Below are 13,020 nucleotides of genomic sequence, written 5' to 3' on the forward strand. Positions count from 1 at the left end.
TCCTTGGACGAGGTGGAAAGTAAGGGCAGTGATGTCACGCTCTCCACCTTGTTGAACCAGAGAACGCTTAGCAGGGTTCAACAGGGTTCCAGAGTTAAAAACAGGAGGTGAAGAGGTGACAAATCCCCTTCCAATCACGTCAACCACCCCCTGAAACGTGATCCACCATGTATGGTTTTTCACAGAGCCAGCGAGGGCTGTTGCAAGTGTGATTGAGTGCATAAGCTTCATTCCTGGACATTTGTCATATACAACCTCTCAAATATAAACATTTTACATACTAACTTATTCACCTAAGAATTTGCGCAAGCAACACATAAAACAATTCTAAGGGCTTGTTCACACTTGACTTCTTTCCAAACGCCCCTATAGCGTTTGACAGGCGTTAGACAGGCGTTTGGGGAGAGTTTTTAATGCTCCTCAAACGCTCCACAAATGCCCTATGCACATTTTTGAGGCATTTCATAGGCGTTTTGCAAGCGTTAAAACCGCACCAAAAAAGCATATAATGAAGTTAATGGTATTAACGCCTCGCAAACATCCCAAAAATGCCTCGCAAACATCCCGCAAATGCCTTGCAAACATCCCACTCTGCTAGGCGTTTGAGGAGCGTCACCATAGACTTGAATGGGAATCGTTGAAAGGCTTCAAATCCTCCTGACTCGACATGAGGCATCAATTTTTGCCACAATGCGACCCTAGCCCTTCAGTGTGAACAACACTGTGTGCTGCTATCTGTATAATTTTCATAGGCGTTTGAGGAGAGTTAAAAATACCCTTCAAACAGCTGCAAAACGCCTGCTTCCAAAGTTAGTGTGAACTTAACCTAAGACACATGAATTTTTGGAACATCCTATCAACATGACCATGACCCAGAATCTGATGTTGCCACAGAATAGGTGTAGACTAACTATCTCTATGTACTGTACAACAAGACATTTAAAGGATGAGGAAAATCTTATTCTAATATTTTTCCAAAAAGAGTAGCATATAAACACCTAATATTGTCATTTCCTCATCAGTAAACATAGATTAGTGGTTTTTTTAACACTGTATTAACATAACCGATATGCTACCAGATTTCCAATTAGAGAGTGATAGTCTGAAAACAAACAGCTACTGCTGTCTGCTTTTAAACTCTCAACACCAGTGCCAAGGACCCATGCTGTACTTAATACTTAGTTAATTAGTGACTTAATCAGTAAAATCTAAACTTATTGACCCTGAGCTATTATTGTTTCCCTTTAAAAAAATACTGTGGTTGAAACAATTACACTATGATACATTTTTCTGGATCAGCACCATGGACAGTGAATATTATATTACATACAATACATTTTATGGCATTAAAATACATTAAACAAGATGAGCTCTCCTAACCCTGTACCATTTTAGCAGCCCCTTGACTGCTGTGTATCTTGCTTAGATTACATGTACCCTTGTAATAGAGAGCACGTAAATGTGTAATCAATCAGTTGGTTGTGGGAAGTAGGCTTCATTAGTGGTGTTTGTAGGCACATGGCTATGGTGCCTTATGATAAGTCTGGTCCAATTAAAATTGATAGTTAAGTTTTAACTAGAGGTCCCTTGGGGGGATCCCACAGCAGCTTTGAATCTGCCAATAAGAAGAGTATTATAGAAGGTCTTACTTTGCCAGCTGTTTTATTAATGTTATGTTATGGAGACTGCAGCAGCAGGAATAAGATGTCTCTCACTCTAAGGATTAAGGTCAGAGATGGGGTCTCCAATGGGGATACTTTATGACTGTAATCCACAAAAGATATGAGAAGCCAGTGGGGTGCGTTAGCAGATTCTTTTGTGATTATTCTTGTTATTTACTTAGCAGTGATAAGCATGCTGTGAGGAGTCCACCTACTAGATCAGTGGTCTCCAAACTGTGGCCCTGAGGCTGGATGTGGCCCTTTGCTTGCCTTTATCCAGCCCTTGAGGCATAATTCCTGCCTCTGACATGAACAATAGGGCACTATTCCTTCCACTAATACCAATGATGTTGCATAATTCCTTCCACTGACATAAGAAATGGGGCTCTATTCCTCCCACTGGCACCAACTAATTCTCCCCCTAATATCAAAGATCATGTTTATTCTCACTGGGCTCAGTCTGCCACCCCTAAGTCTGAAGGATAATAAACTGGCCCTTTCCTTAAAACATTTAGAGACCCCTGCACTAGACCAAAGTCCAATTATCCTTGCTGGGACTATTACAAAAAAGGTTGCATGGCTGCCTACAGATCATATCAAAATGATCACACTGGAATCAATATCAGAAGGTGATTCAAGCCACAAAATGCAATTTTATCTTACCATGTTCACCAATAAAGTTCAAGAATACAGGATAGTCTCCTCTATCTCCAAATGCTTCATTTTGGTCAATCAAGGCCTCCTTCACAGCATTGTATCCACATAGGACAATTCCAGGTCTAGGGCCCAGGTACAGAGTGTAGACTGGTCCATACTTGTCTTTTAGCTGTGGAAAAAGTTAAAGGAGACTTTACCTAAATTATTGTCAAAATCAGGTCTTGACAACCTATTACCCCCTCCATGAATTTTCACATATTCTACCCAAAACTGCTAATGTAGCTTCTAGATCAGTGTTACCAGTTACTATGGACATCACTCCAACTTATTATTCTATCTATTCATATGTATGTATGTATGTATGTATGTATCTATTTATCTATCTATCTATCTATCTATCTATCTATCTATCTTCTGATTTCTTTTTTACTCAGGACTAAAAGAATAAACTTTTTACAGCTATGAATAAATATGAAATATTGGATATGGATAGTTCACATGTACTACCTGCAGTCAACAAGTAGCAGGTTCCAAGTAAGATCAGCACAGGTTGTGGGCCACAATGAACTATGGGGTTTTACTGTCCCCCCCAAACTGCAATTGTAAAGGAGCACTTTGGTTTACCTGCACCATGGATGCGGCGCAGTGCACCTGCGGCTTACCTACAGATTAGCTGCACTGAGCCATAGACTTCTATTACATCTTGTGGGTGTGGTGCACTTTCTGAAAGCACACTATACCTGCAGAATATATTAGAAGTCTATGGCTAACCAGCAGGAAAGCCGCATGTGCACTGCACTTGTGGATCAGTGTGAAAGCAGCCTAATAACCCTTTTTTAATAAGTGCTAATATGCCCATTGCAAAAGCGCAGTATATGTGTTTACTACACTAACTTTATTTTCCTCTTTAAGTTTCTGCTGGCATTGCTGTCCAGGCTGCTAGAAAGGTCCCAGGGGAAATGCATGTAGTACTCCTCTGCCTGGGACCGGAGCTGGCAACACAGAGGAAGCATCAGCCTATGCGGCTCCTGCTCCCTCCATGGCAGGGATGTCAAACTGGCGGCCCTCCAGTTGTTGTGAAACTACAAGTCCCATCATGCTTTTACCTTTGAGAGTCATGCTTGTAACTGTCAATCTTGCAATGCCTCATGGGACTTGTAGATTGGCCGCCAGTTTGACACCTGTACTCCATGGCCACCTGCTTCCTCTGCTATCAGCTCCATGCACTCTGGGATGGTGGCAGTAGTGTATTTTGGTTTTGTGCTGCCCTAGGCAACACACAAATTGGCGACCCCGCAGAAAGAACCTGACATTGACCAAGGACACACCTGCCCTCCACCCGAGCCTTCCACTACCACTGCCCCCATACACCGGCCACCATCCCCCATGGCGAAAGAGACAAAAGACACTCACCTTCACAGCTCCAGACATCCCCAGGAACAAGAGACAGGTTGTGCATACACCGTCATGAAACTCACAGCATATCTTGGAACCCACCAGGTCCCCATGCCGTGTGTGTCCCTTCTTCCAAAGGGCAGTGCTGCCCCCCCTGAAAATTGCCGTCCTAAGCAAATGCCTTGTGGTAAATACACCCCTGGATGGTGGGTTGGCAACCCGTTAATCATGATCTGCACTCGCCGACCTGCCATCCCAAATCCCAAAGCTTCCCTTGCTTGAGGCTATGGGCCACATCAGTGGGCTCCAAGGGCCATGGGTCGAGCAGCCCTGGCTTATTGCAAACACCTGTTGCTATCTTTTTGCATTCCCAATTTATCCTCCAGTATTCAATAAACCTCAAGTTACGCATTGCGGTTTATCTGATCATTTGGTCAATACCAATACATTACATGAGCTTTTTGAGTTGAGCCTATGGGGTTTATTTACTAAAGCTGGAGAGTGCAAAATCAGACTCACTTCTGCATAGAAACCAATCAGCTTCCAGGTTTCATTGCCAAAGCTTCATTGAACAAGCTGAGGTTAGAAGCTGATTGGTTTCTATGCAGAAGGGAGTCTGATTTTGGACTCTCCAGCTTTATAAATAAACCCCTATATGTCTGGGTGAAATAAACACCCTGGAAAGGTAGGCTGGGTTCTGCTCTTTACTTTCAGAACTTCAATTTCACATCTGGCTGAAGTGTAGGCTGAACAGGTGATCTAAACCTGGCAAATCTTGGAAAAGGAATAGACTGTAGGTGGTATGATATGGAGGTAATGCAATCCATTAAATCTCTGTGCACCTGGCATAACACAATACAGTGTAATTATACTGTAGGAAAACCAATTATCTCAGGAAAATGCTTTTCGGCATAACACTATGCATTGTAATTATATCGTATATATAAACCAATTATCTCTATAGAAAGCTCTTTTTGGATGAAAATACAAGCCGTTTTTATTGTGAGTCTAATGTTTCACTTCATACACTATTCTGAGTAATATTTGTTTGTACCAAAGCTTTTTTTCCATGAATTAATACTTTATGTAAAAGATAAGCTACAGGAGTAAATAACAATATCATGGTGTTGATTTATAAAAGGCAAATAGACTGTGCACTTTGCAAGTGCATTTGCTCCAAAGCTTAGTAAATGAGCAGAAGCTCTGTTGACTTCCATCATCCAATCATGTACAAGCAAAAATGCTGTTTTTTTTATTTTCCTTGAATGTGATTGGGTATTCTTTGAAAAATGAAAAATGAAGCTTTACCTCATTTACTAAGTTTTGGAGGAACTTCACTTGCAAAGTACAGAGCCCATTTGCCTTTAGAAAATCAACCCCTTTGTGTCACTTGTTACCCATAGGAACCAATCAGTTTGCAGTTTACCGGAGTCTGGTTAATAATACTTTCATTCTGATTGGCTGTTATATTTTGTACTACCTGCCAGTAGAAAATGCCCATACATATCATACATGCACTATATTATATTTTAAAAATATTCTTCCCAAATATATTGCCATATATTTGAAATGTTACAATTTTGGCCATATTCAATATATTTCAAAATATATTTCAATAAATATATATGTTAAAAAAAATCTGAATAATTTATTTAAAATTTATTTTTTTTAAATATATATTTTTTAAATATATTATTCAAATGTTTTAACATATAAAAAGTCATTTTAACATATATTTTTACATATATCTTATTTATTTATATATTAAAGAAAAATACTTTTTTTCAAAATGTTTGGACTTTTTTATTTATATAGCAAATAAATAAAAATCCCAGTGGTGAATAAATACCACCAAAAGAAAGCTCTATCTCTCTAAAAATGCCAAAAAATGCATATGGGTACAGTGTTGCATGACCGCGCAATTGTCATTCCATGTGTGATAGCGCTGAAAGCTGAAAATTGGCCTGGACAAGAAGGGGGTGAAAGTGTCCGGACTTGAAGTGGTTAACAAAAACTCCCCTCACTCAAAAATAAAAAAGATCTTATGACCAAACTACCAAGTATAGGGCTGAGATCTATTCAGACTTCTTCAAAAGAGAAAGAGAAAAAAATGGAGGCACCAAATAAACAGAAAATTAAAACCAAAATATGTATTATAATTAATTAAACTGCAAGAAAACACAATGCATATAAATACACAATGAAAGATTGTCATTTCCGGGGAATGTTTGAGCAGCATGCCCATTTGGTTGTCTCATTTATTTGTTTGTTGATGGAGATATGGCTGGTATGCCTCTTCCTGTTGTTTCATAGTCCTCAAACTTTCCAGTATGTTCAGCCTTTCCATTGGTTGCTTGATGGTCTTACTACCAAGTGTTCCTGGTTTCCATCCATCTGGATATGGAAGTCTCATTAGTCTTTTCCTGTTAAATTATTAGTGGGAAACTCTTATGGCATCTTTTGTTCTTCAGTGGTTTCGTGCCCGACTGGTTCTAAAGGTTTGGTTGCTCTTCCCCTCCAAGAGAAATATGTTTACTACGTAATCATTGGTTCTAAAGCACCACTTCGATACACATCCCCCTGATGAAAATTTGTACCAAAGAATTGAAACGCGTCAACTTTTATATGCATGACTGTGTTACTGTATCTCATTGTGGTTTCAAACTTTTGAATTTTGGACCAATTTTATATTGTGCTATTATAAGCACGATGTTTTCTTGCATTTTAATCAATTATATTAAATATTTTGGTTTTATTTTCCATGTTTCTTTGGTGCTGCTAAAGTCCTCCATTTTTTGCTATTTCCCTTTTGAATATACCTATAAAATGTGGCACCATACTTAACCAGAATGGGTGCTACCTCTTTAACTATTCAGACTTGCTCACCTTCATAAGTGACCTGCCAATGTCTTTTGTGTCAACCTGCAGGAGGTTCCCAATGAAGGGTAAGGGCATCGGTCCAGGGGGTAGTGTTGCTTTCTCCTTTATAATACTCATGAAGCTCAGAATTATACAGGACACAAAGAAGATGATGATAAGGAGATACATGGCACACCAGTCCATACTGCTACCTGCCACAAAGAAAGACAAATCAGAAAGAAGTTAATGATGTATAAAAATCATTAGAAAACAAATGACTGAATGTGTTAGGGCCCTTTTGCACGACTGGACCAATGGGGTCTGCCTGTCCGTTTTTCAGCCTGATCGGTCCATCCATAGACTTCAGTGGACCGGCGGGTGTCAGTGGACTATTGTCTGCTGACACCCGACGGCATCCAATCCAATCCTGTACACCAAAAACAGATGGATGAGAATGCGTTCCCCATCCGTACAGTGGATCAGATAGGATGGCAATCGGGTGGAAATCAGTGGGCAGTGTCTGTGCAGCAGCAGAGCGGACAGAAACCTGTCATCCTCCTGCTCAGCGGGGATCAGCGTAGAGATCCTCCGTTGAGCAGGAGGATCATGCTGATGGATCCACCCTGTTGAAAGGGGCCTCCAACTGTATCTGTGATAGATCTCAAAAAGAAAAAGGTCCAATGGTTATCCTCTTTTTCTCTATTATGTGCCAGCTACAATCTATAATCTCACCATTTTAAACTCAGAGAAACCCCTAAAATATTTTTTTGGGTCTCAAAGAACCCTTAATAAAACAAGTTCATTGGGGGATTAATGAGAAAAATGTCCCTTACATCGGTGGTCAGTAGGAATAATGTCCCTCTACATTGGTGGTCTGAATGCCACCCTTACAGACAGCTAAAATGTCAGGCGTTATGGTGTTATGATGTCAGCTTTGCCAAGTGGCATTGGCCCTGGATCTTTGCAATCACTTCAAATGGAAGGAAAAAGCAGCCACAACTCAAGGAACTCCTAGCAGCCTTTGGAGGAACCCTAGTTGAGAATGGCTACCGCAGATGCTAAAACAGATTTTCCTATACATTTTGCTTTCCATTCCATCATCTGCTGATGTTGCCTTTATTAGATTTTCTGTAGGACTGGCTTTTGTAGAAGAGATCGTGAAAAGTGTAGGGTTAAAAAATTTTGGTTGTTTTCGAAACTGAGGGCTGGCTGCAGTTAGGCCCCATTCGCCTTCCACCCATTGAGCTCACCATCCAGGTTCTCCATTGCCATGCCTACAACACAGTAAGTCGCTCCCATCCAGGGGCGGACTGACAACTCATGGGGCCCCCGGGCAATAGGGGATTATGGGGCCCCTGTGTTCTTGCCCAAAATCAAAAAAGCCTATGAAAAAGGTACCAGGGGCATCTCATGGGGCCCCCTACTGACCCCGGGCCCTCGGGCAGTGCCCGAGTTTCTAAATGGTCAGTCCGCCCCTGCTCCCATCATTCCTTCAGTCTATGGTTTGTACTGATCCTTGTATGACATCCATTCATAGATACATCCTTATGGTGATTCTTGCTTTTATTGCTCCATTAAACTGTTTTATATTGTCTGCTGGTTATGAACATTATTCTTTATTCTGGACATTTGCCACGAGTCTCTGATCTTTTATCCCAAGCACACCTGAGCATAGCTTTTTTTGCGCATTTTTTTATGCGATAATGTGCATCATGCCTAGGACTGCCAGTTCATTTGATTTGGCTGCCCAATGGCTGCCTATTCACTTGAATGGGTGAAAAATGCCCCAAAGTGGCATCAAAACCTTTTTTGGTCTGGCGTTTTTTTTAGTGGGCCTTTTGGTGCGTTTTTAGCATGTTTTATCATGTGGGAAACGTGTGTCAGAATGCTACTCATGCTTGAAGTGCCGTTAACATTGAATGGCACTGCAATTGCGCCCCACATTTTCAGTGTGTTTCCAAAACGTGCATCAAATCACAAATGTTGTGTGTTTTGTCATGCGTTTAGGAAATGCACAGGTGTGACTGCAGCCTTGATGTTAGTGATGGAGAGAAAACATGCAGGAACAATCTATGACAGGATGGACCGATACTATCAGAACCTGACAAGAAATGTATGGATCTGCGAGAGTGTTAGGATTAGGGGTTAGGACATTAGTGATGTTCAGGAGTTTTTCTGCGTTTTTTTCAGCAGCCCCTGAACTCTCCCTAATGTTTTCCTATGTGTCCATGTACACTAAGTCGTTTACAGTCGTTTACAGGCAGTTGAGTTTACAGTAGTTTTTTTCAATGCACCAAACTTGCATTCAGGAGTAGATTTTACCGGTGTTTCAAACGCCAAATGCTTGTAAACGCTTGTAAACGAGGTTAACTGCGTTTATAAGCATTTGCGTTTAGAAGCATTTTTTAACTGTTCCATGTCCAGATGCTGTCCAGAGCCTTTTTTCATCATCAGAAATGCATGCAAAGCGTTTTCCATGTATTCAAATGGACCCGGTACATCAGCGCAGTCAGTTCCAGGTTTCGCTTGAAGGAAACAATGGTAGAACGTGCCGCATTATGGTCATGATGGGATCCATAGTGAATACAACCAGAAAAGACAGGTCATCTCAACACATACTGCTCTCTCTGCTTCTGCTCTCTCTATTTCTCTCAAAATGTCTAAATTAGTAAATTTTTTACATTTTTTCAGTGCATTTGGGAAGGTCTTCTGAGGTTATCTTTTAAAAACGCTTCTAAACACAAACGCACATAAACGCGGTATGCAAACGCGACTAAACTGATGTATTTTTAGCCTATGTTTTCCAGCAGTCAGTTTCCATCGTTCAGAAGAGTTTTCCAAACGCCCCGTGTACATGGACGCCCTTAGGGTTAACATTAGGGTTTAGTGCTGTGTTTTGTTTTCGGGTTCAGGTCCCATCAGGTAACTAAGACCTAAGAACTATTTTTGCTTGCATGGGACTAGATAAGATCTTCACCTTATTCATTAAGCTCTGGGGGAAATTCCCTTACAAAGTGCAATTTCCATTTTTAGCTGAACAGCCTGTTTGCCTTTAGTAAATCAACCTCAGTATTTCCATGCTTCATGGACATGCAATGGCTGCTACTGAATAGTAGATCCCCTTAGACCTTTGTAGGATTGTTTTCTAAGCCTGGAGTTGTTAGGGAGAGACGTCCCATGGAAGTCTATAAGTGTCCCCTGCACAGATGGGACCAGGTAATATTTTACAAAACACTCTCAGCCCGGGTTCACACTGATGCGGTGCGGATTTCGCAGCATTTTCTGTGCATCAGAATCGCGCCCCGTTCAGTATTGCATCGCATAGGTGTGAATACCCATGCAAACTGATTCTAATGTGGACCCAAAAAAGGGTCCTGCACATTTTCGATGCGGGTGAAATGCAATTAGAGCCATGCAAAATGTATGGTTCCGATCGCATTGCACACAAATAGCATGTGATTGGCACAGGAATGCGATGCGGTTCTTGTGCGAATCACATGCGATATACCGAACCGCACATGTGTGAACCCAGGCTCAGTCCTTAAATAAAAAGAAAGCTACACCATCCTATTTTTTTTTTTGCAATTTAAATTTGGTCAATAGGATTTGCAAAGATAATGATCTACGGGAGTCACTTAACTAGTTATACTCGTAGGATTATGTTTTCCTATACAAATATACAGGGCGGGAATGAGGGGTAACAGTTCTGGCACCTCCAGCACCGCATGTATGTAATGGCAATGGGTAAAGGAGTGTGCGACAGGCTCTACTGATACAGGCTGCAGGGGGATCTTTTGTTGCTGGAGGGGATCTATTTCTGTGGAGGTGTCTCTTGCTGCTGAGGAGGTCTATTGTTGTTGCTGGGGGTCTTTTGTTACTTATGCAGGCCATAGATGGGGAGAAAACTGGCCAATTTTTCTTTAAAAAAAAGAAAAATCGGTCGTTCAATCGGCCGACGTTACCAGGAACGGTAAAAAAAATCGGCCGATTTTCATCCCGTCTACAGCCGGCAAAAAGTGTCTCTGCAGAGAGCTCCGCTATTTCTTTGACAGTTCTTTGACATTTATAGCGGCTGCAACATTGTATCTATTTGTATCCATTTCAGATACAGATGGTTTTATCAGAAACAAATAGATACATTGTTGCAGCCGCTATAAATGTCAAAGAACTGTCAAAGAAACAGAGGAGCTCTCTGCAGGGACACTTTTTGCCAGACTGGAATTCTTCTTCTTCATCCTCTTCTTCTTCTTCTTCATCCTCTTCTTCTTCTTCTTCTTCTTCATCCTCTTCTTCATCCTCTTCTTCTTCTTCTTCCTCTTCTTCTTCTTCATCCTCTTCCTCTTCTTCTTCTTCTTCTTCATCCTCCTCTTCTTCTTCCTCTTCTTCTTCATCTTCTTCTTCATCCTCTTCTTCTTCATCTTCTTCTTCATCCTCTTCTTCTTCCTCTTCTTCTTCATCTTCTTCTTCTTCCTCTTCTTCTTCTTCATCCTCTTCTTCTTCATCCTCTTCTTCTTCTTCTTCCTCTTCATCCTCTTCTTCGTCTTCCTCTTCTTCTTCCTCTTCTTCTTCTTCTTCTTCTTCATCCTCTTCTTCTTCATCTTCTTCTTCATCCTCTTCTTCTTCCTCTTCTTCTTCATCTTCTTCTTCTTCCTCTTCTTCTTCTTCTTCATCCTCTTCTTCTTCATCCTCTTCTTCTTCTTCTTCCTCTTCGTCCTCTTCTTCTTCTTCCTCTTCTTCTTCCTCTTCTTCTTCTTCCTCTTCTTCTTCTCCTTCCTCTTCCTCCTCTTCTTCTTCCTCTTCCTCTTCTTCATCCTCTTCTTCTTCTCCATCCGCTTCTTCTTCATCCTCTTCTTTTTCCTATTCTTTTTGTCTTCCTCTTGGAGGTCACGGCTCATGCGCAGATTTTTTATTGGTAAAAAGATTGGTCGATTTGCCCATCATTGCCGCAAAAATCGGCCGATCTTTTTCAAACTTTACCAATAAAAAAAATCTGCCAAAATATGAAAAATGGCCGACCTATTAACCCACTAACGATCCGAAAATCGGCCGATTTTATTTTTGCCCGAAAAATCGGCCAATTTTCGACCCATCTATGGCCTGCATAAGGTGTTCTTATTTTGTTGGCGGGTCAATTGTTGATGGGGGGATCTACTGTTGAGGGAGAGGTCTATTACAGCTTGCTGCTGGAGGTTCCACTGATTCTGGCTGCAGGGCGATCTGTTGTTGCTGGGGGGGAGTTTATATTGTTGAGGGTGGGCAGTGTTGCTGGGAGATCTATTGTTGCTGATGGGGGTCTATTTTACTGCTTTTCTTGTTATCATTAACAAATTCCATTTACTTCATAGCATCACAAAATGATACTTGGTTCTGTATTCTTTCATAGGAACAGTACTGGGAGGTGGGTAGGGGGTGGAACTAAGGAATGGTGCTTAGAGGGGGGTAGAGGCAGGGCCAAGGAGTGGCACTTCCTGCACCTATTATCTGAGAAAAAAAGCCCTGCAAATATATATATGCTGATTTAAGAAACATTAGAAGACTGTGTAAATTTCTGACATTGGTACATGCAGAACATAATACAAATATTGGATCCAGTATGTAAATATCAGTAAATCAGTTATACAGGAAACTGCAAAAAGATGATTACAAGTTTCCTCCAAAACCCCTCCAAACTAAAAATACAGAAAAAATTAGTTTTGAAGCATTTTGTACGAAGATGTCATGAATTAATAACAACCTCTAAGGATAGAAATATGAAAGCTTCTATAGCGGATTAATTTAGAAAAGTGCAGGTTCCAGGGCTGCCATATTGATCCTCTCCAACCCTAGGTTCACACCTAAGCGTTTTTTGCAGAGACGCAGTACAGTCCATTTAACACGATTTCCTACGGAACACGTTCGCATCTGCACATTTTCACCCGGTGCATTTTTTGGAAAGGGTCAGGGACTTTTTTTGAACACCAAAAGTTGCGTTTTTGGTTCTATAGACTTCAATAGAGACGCTACAGAAAAGTATGTATTGCATTTTTGCTGCGCTTTTGATGCATTTTTGCCACGTGTTCACATCTGCACATTTTTACCTGGTGCGTTTTTTGTAAAGGGTCAGGGACTTTTATGAACGCAAAAAGTTGCATTTTTGGTTCTATAGACTTCAACGGAAATGCTACAGAAAAGCATGTACTGCATTTTTGCTGCATTTGTGATGCATTTTGCATTTTAAATCTGCCTAGCAACAAGAAAAAAAAACGCCCCCCCCCGAAAAGTGCAAAATGCAGCAAAAACTCAGGTTCTGTTCATGTAGTGCTACTTTGGTGTGGCTCTTTACTCGCTGGCACTCAAGTAGCATCAAAGTCACATCAATGTAGTGCAGGAACCTTTATGTGTCTAAAGTTGCATTTTTTTGGGGGGGCTAGTAGGAAAGTATGACAGTTCTGTTCATGTAGTGTCAATT

General features: G+C 41.0%; 1 protein-coding gene across 1 annotated transcript in view; it reads right to left on the minus strand.

Moving 5' to 3' along the window:
- The window catches only part of LOC149445141 (cytochrome P450 2F3-like), a 32,580-nt gene extending 25,798 nt beyond the window's left edge, over nt 1–6,782 (minus strand). The window contains exons 1-2 of the mRNA XM_089654197.1: nt 6,600–6,782; nt 2,325–2,487 (exon numbers count right to left, since the gene is read on the minus strand). Coding sequence (XP_089510323.1) covers nt 2,325–2,487; nt 6,600–6,776 — 340 coding nt within the window. The 5' untranslated portion in view covers nt 6,777–6,782. The remainder of the gene's footprint in view (nt 1–2,324; nt 2,488–6,599) is intronic.
- Between the last annotated feature and the right edge of the window lie 6,238 nt (nt 6,783–13,020).

Source organism: Staurois parvus, unplaced genomic scaffold (assembly GCF_062004578.1).
Source record: "Staurois parvus isolate SC_StPar_1 unplaced genomic scaffold, SC_StPar_1.0 ptg000746l, whole genome shotgun sequence".
Lineage (NCBI taxonomy): Eukaryota > Metazoa > Chordata > Amphibia > Anura > Ranidae > Staurois > Staurois parvus.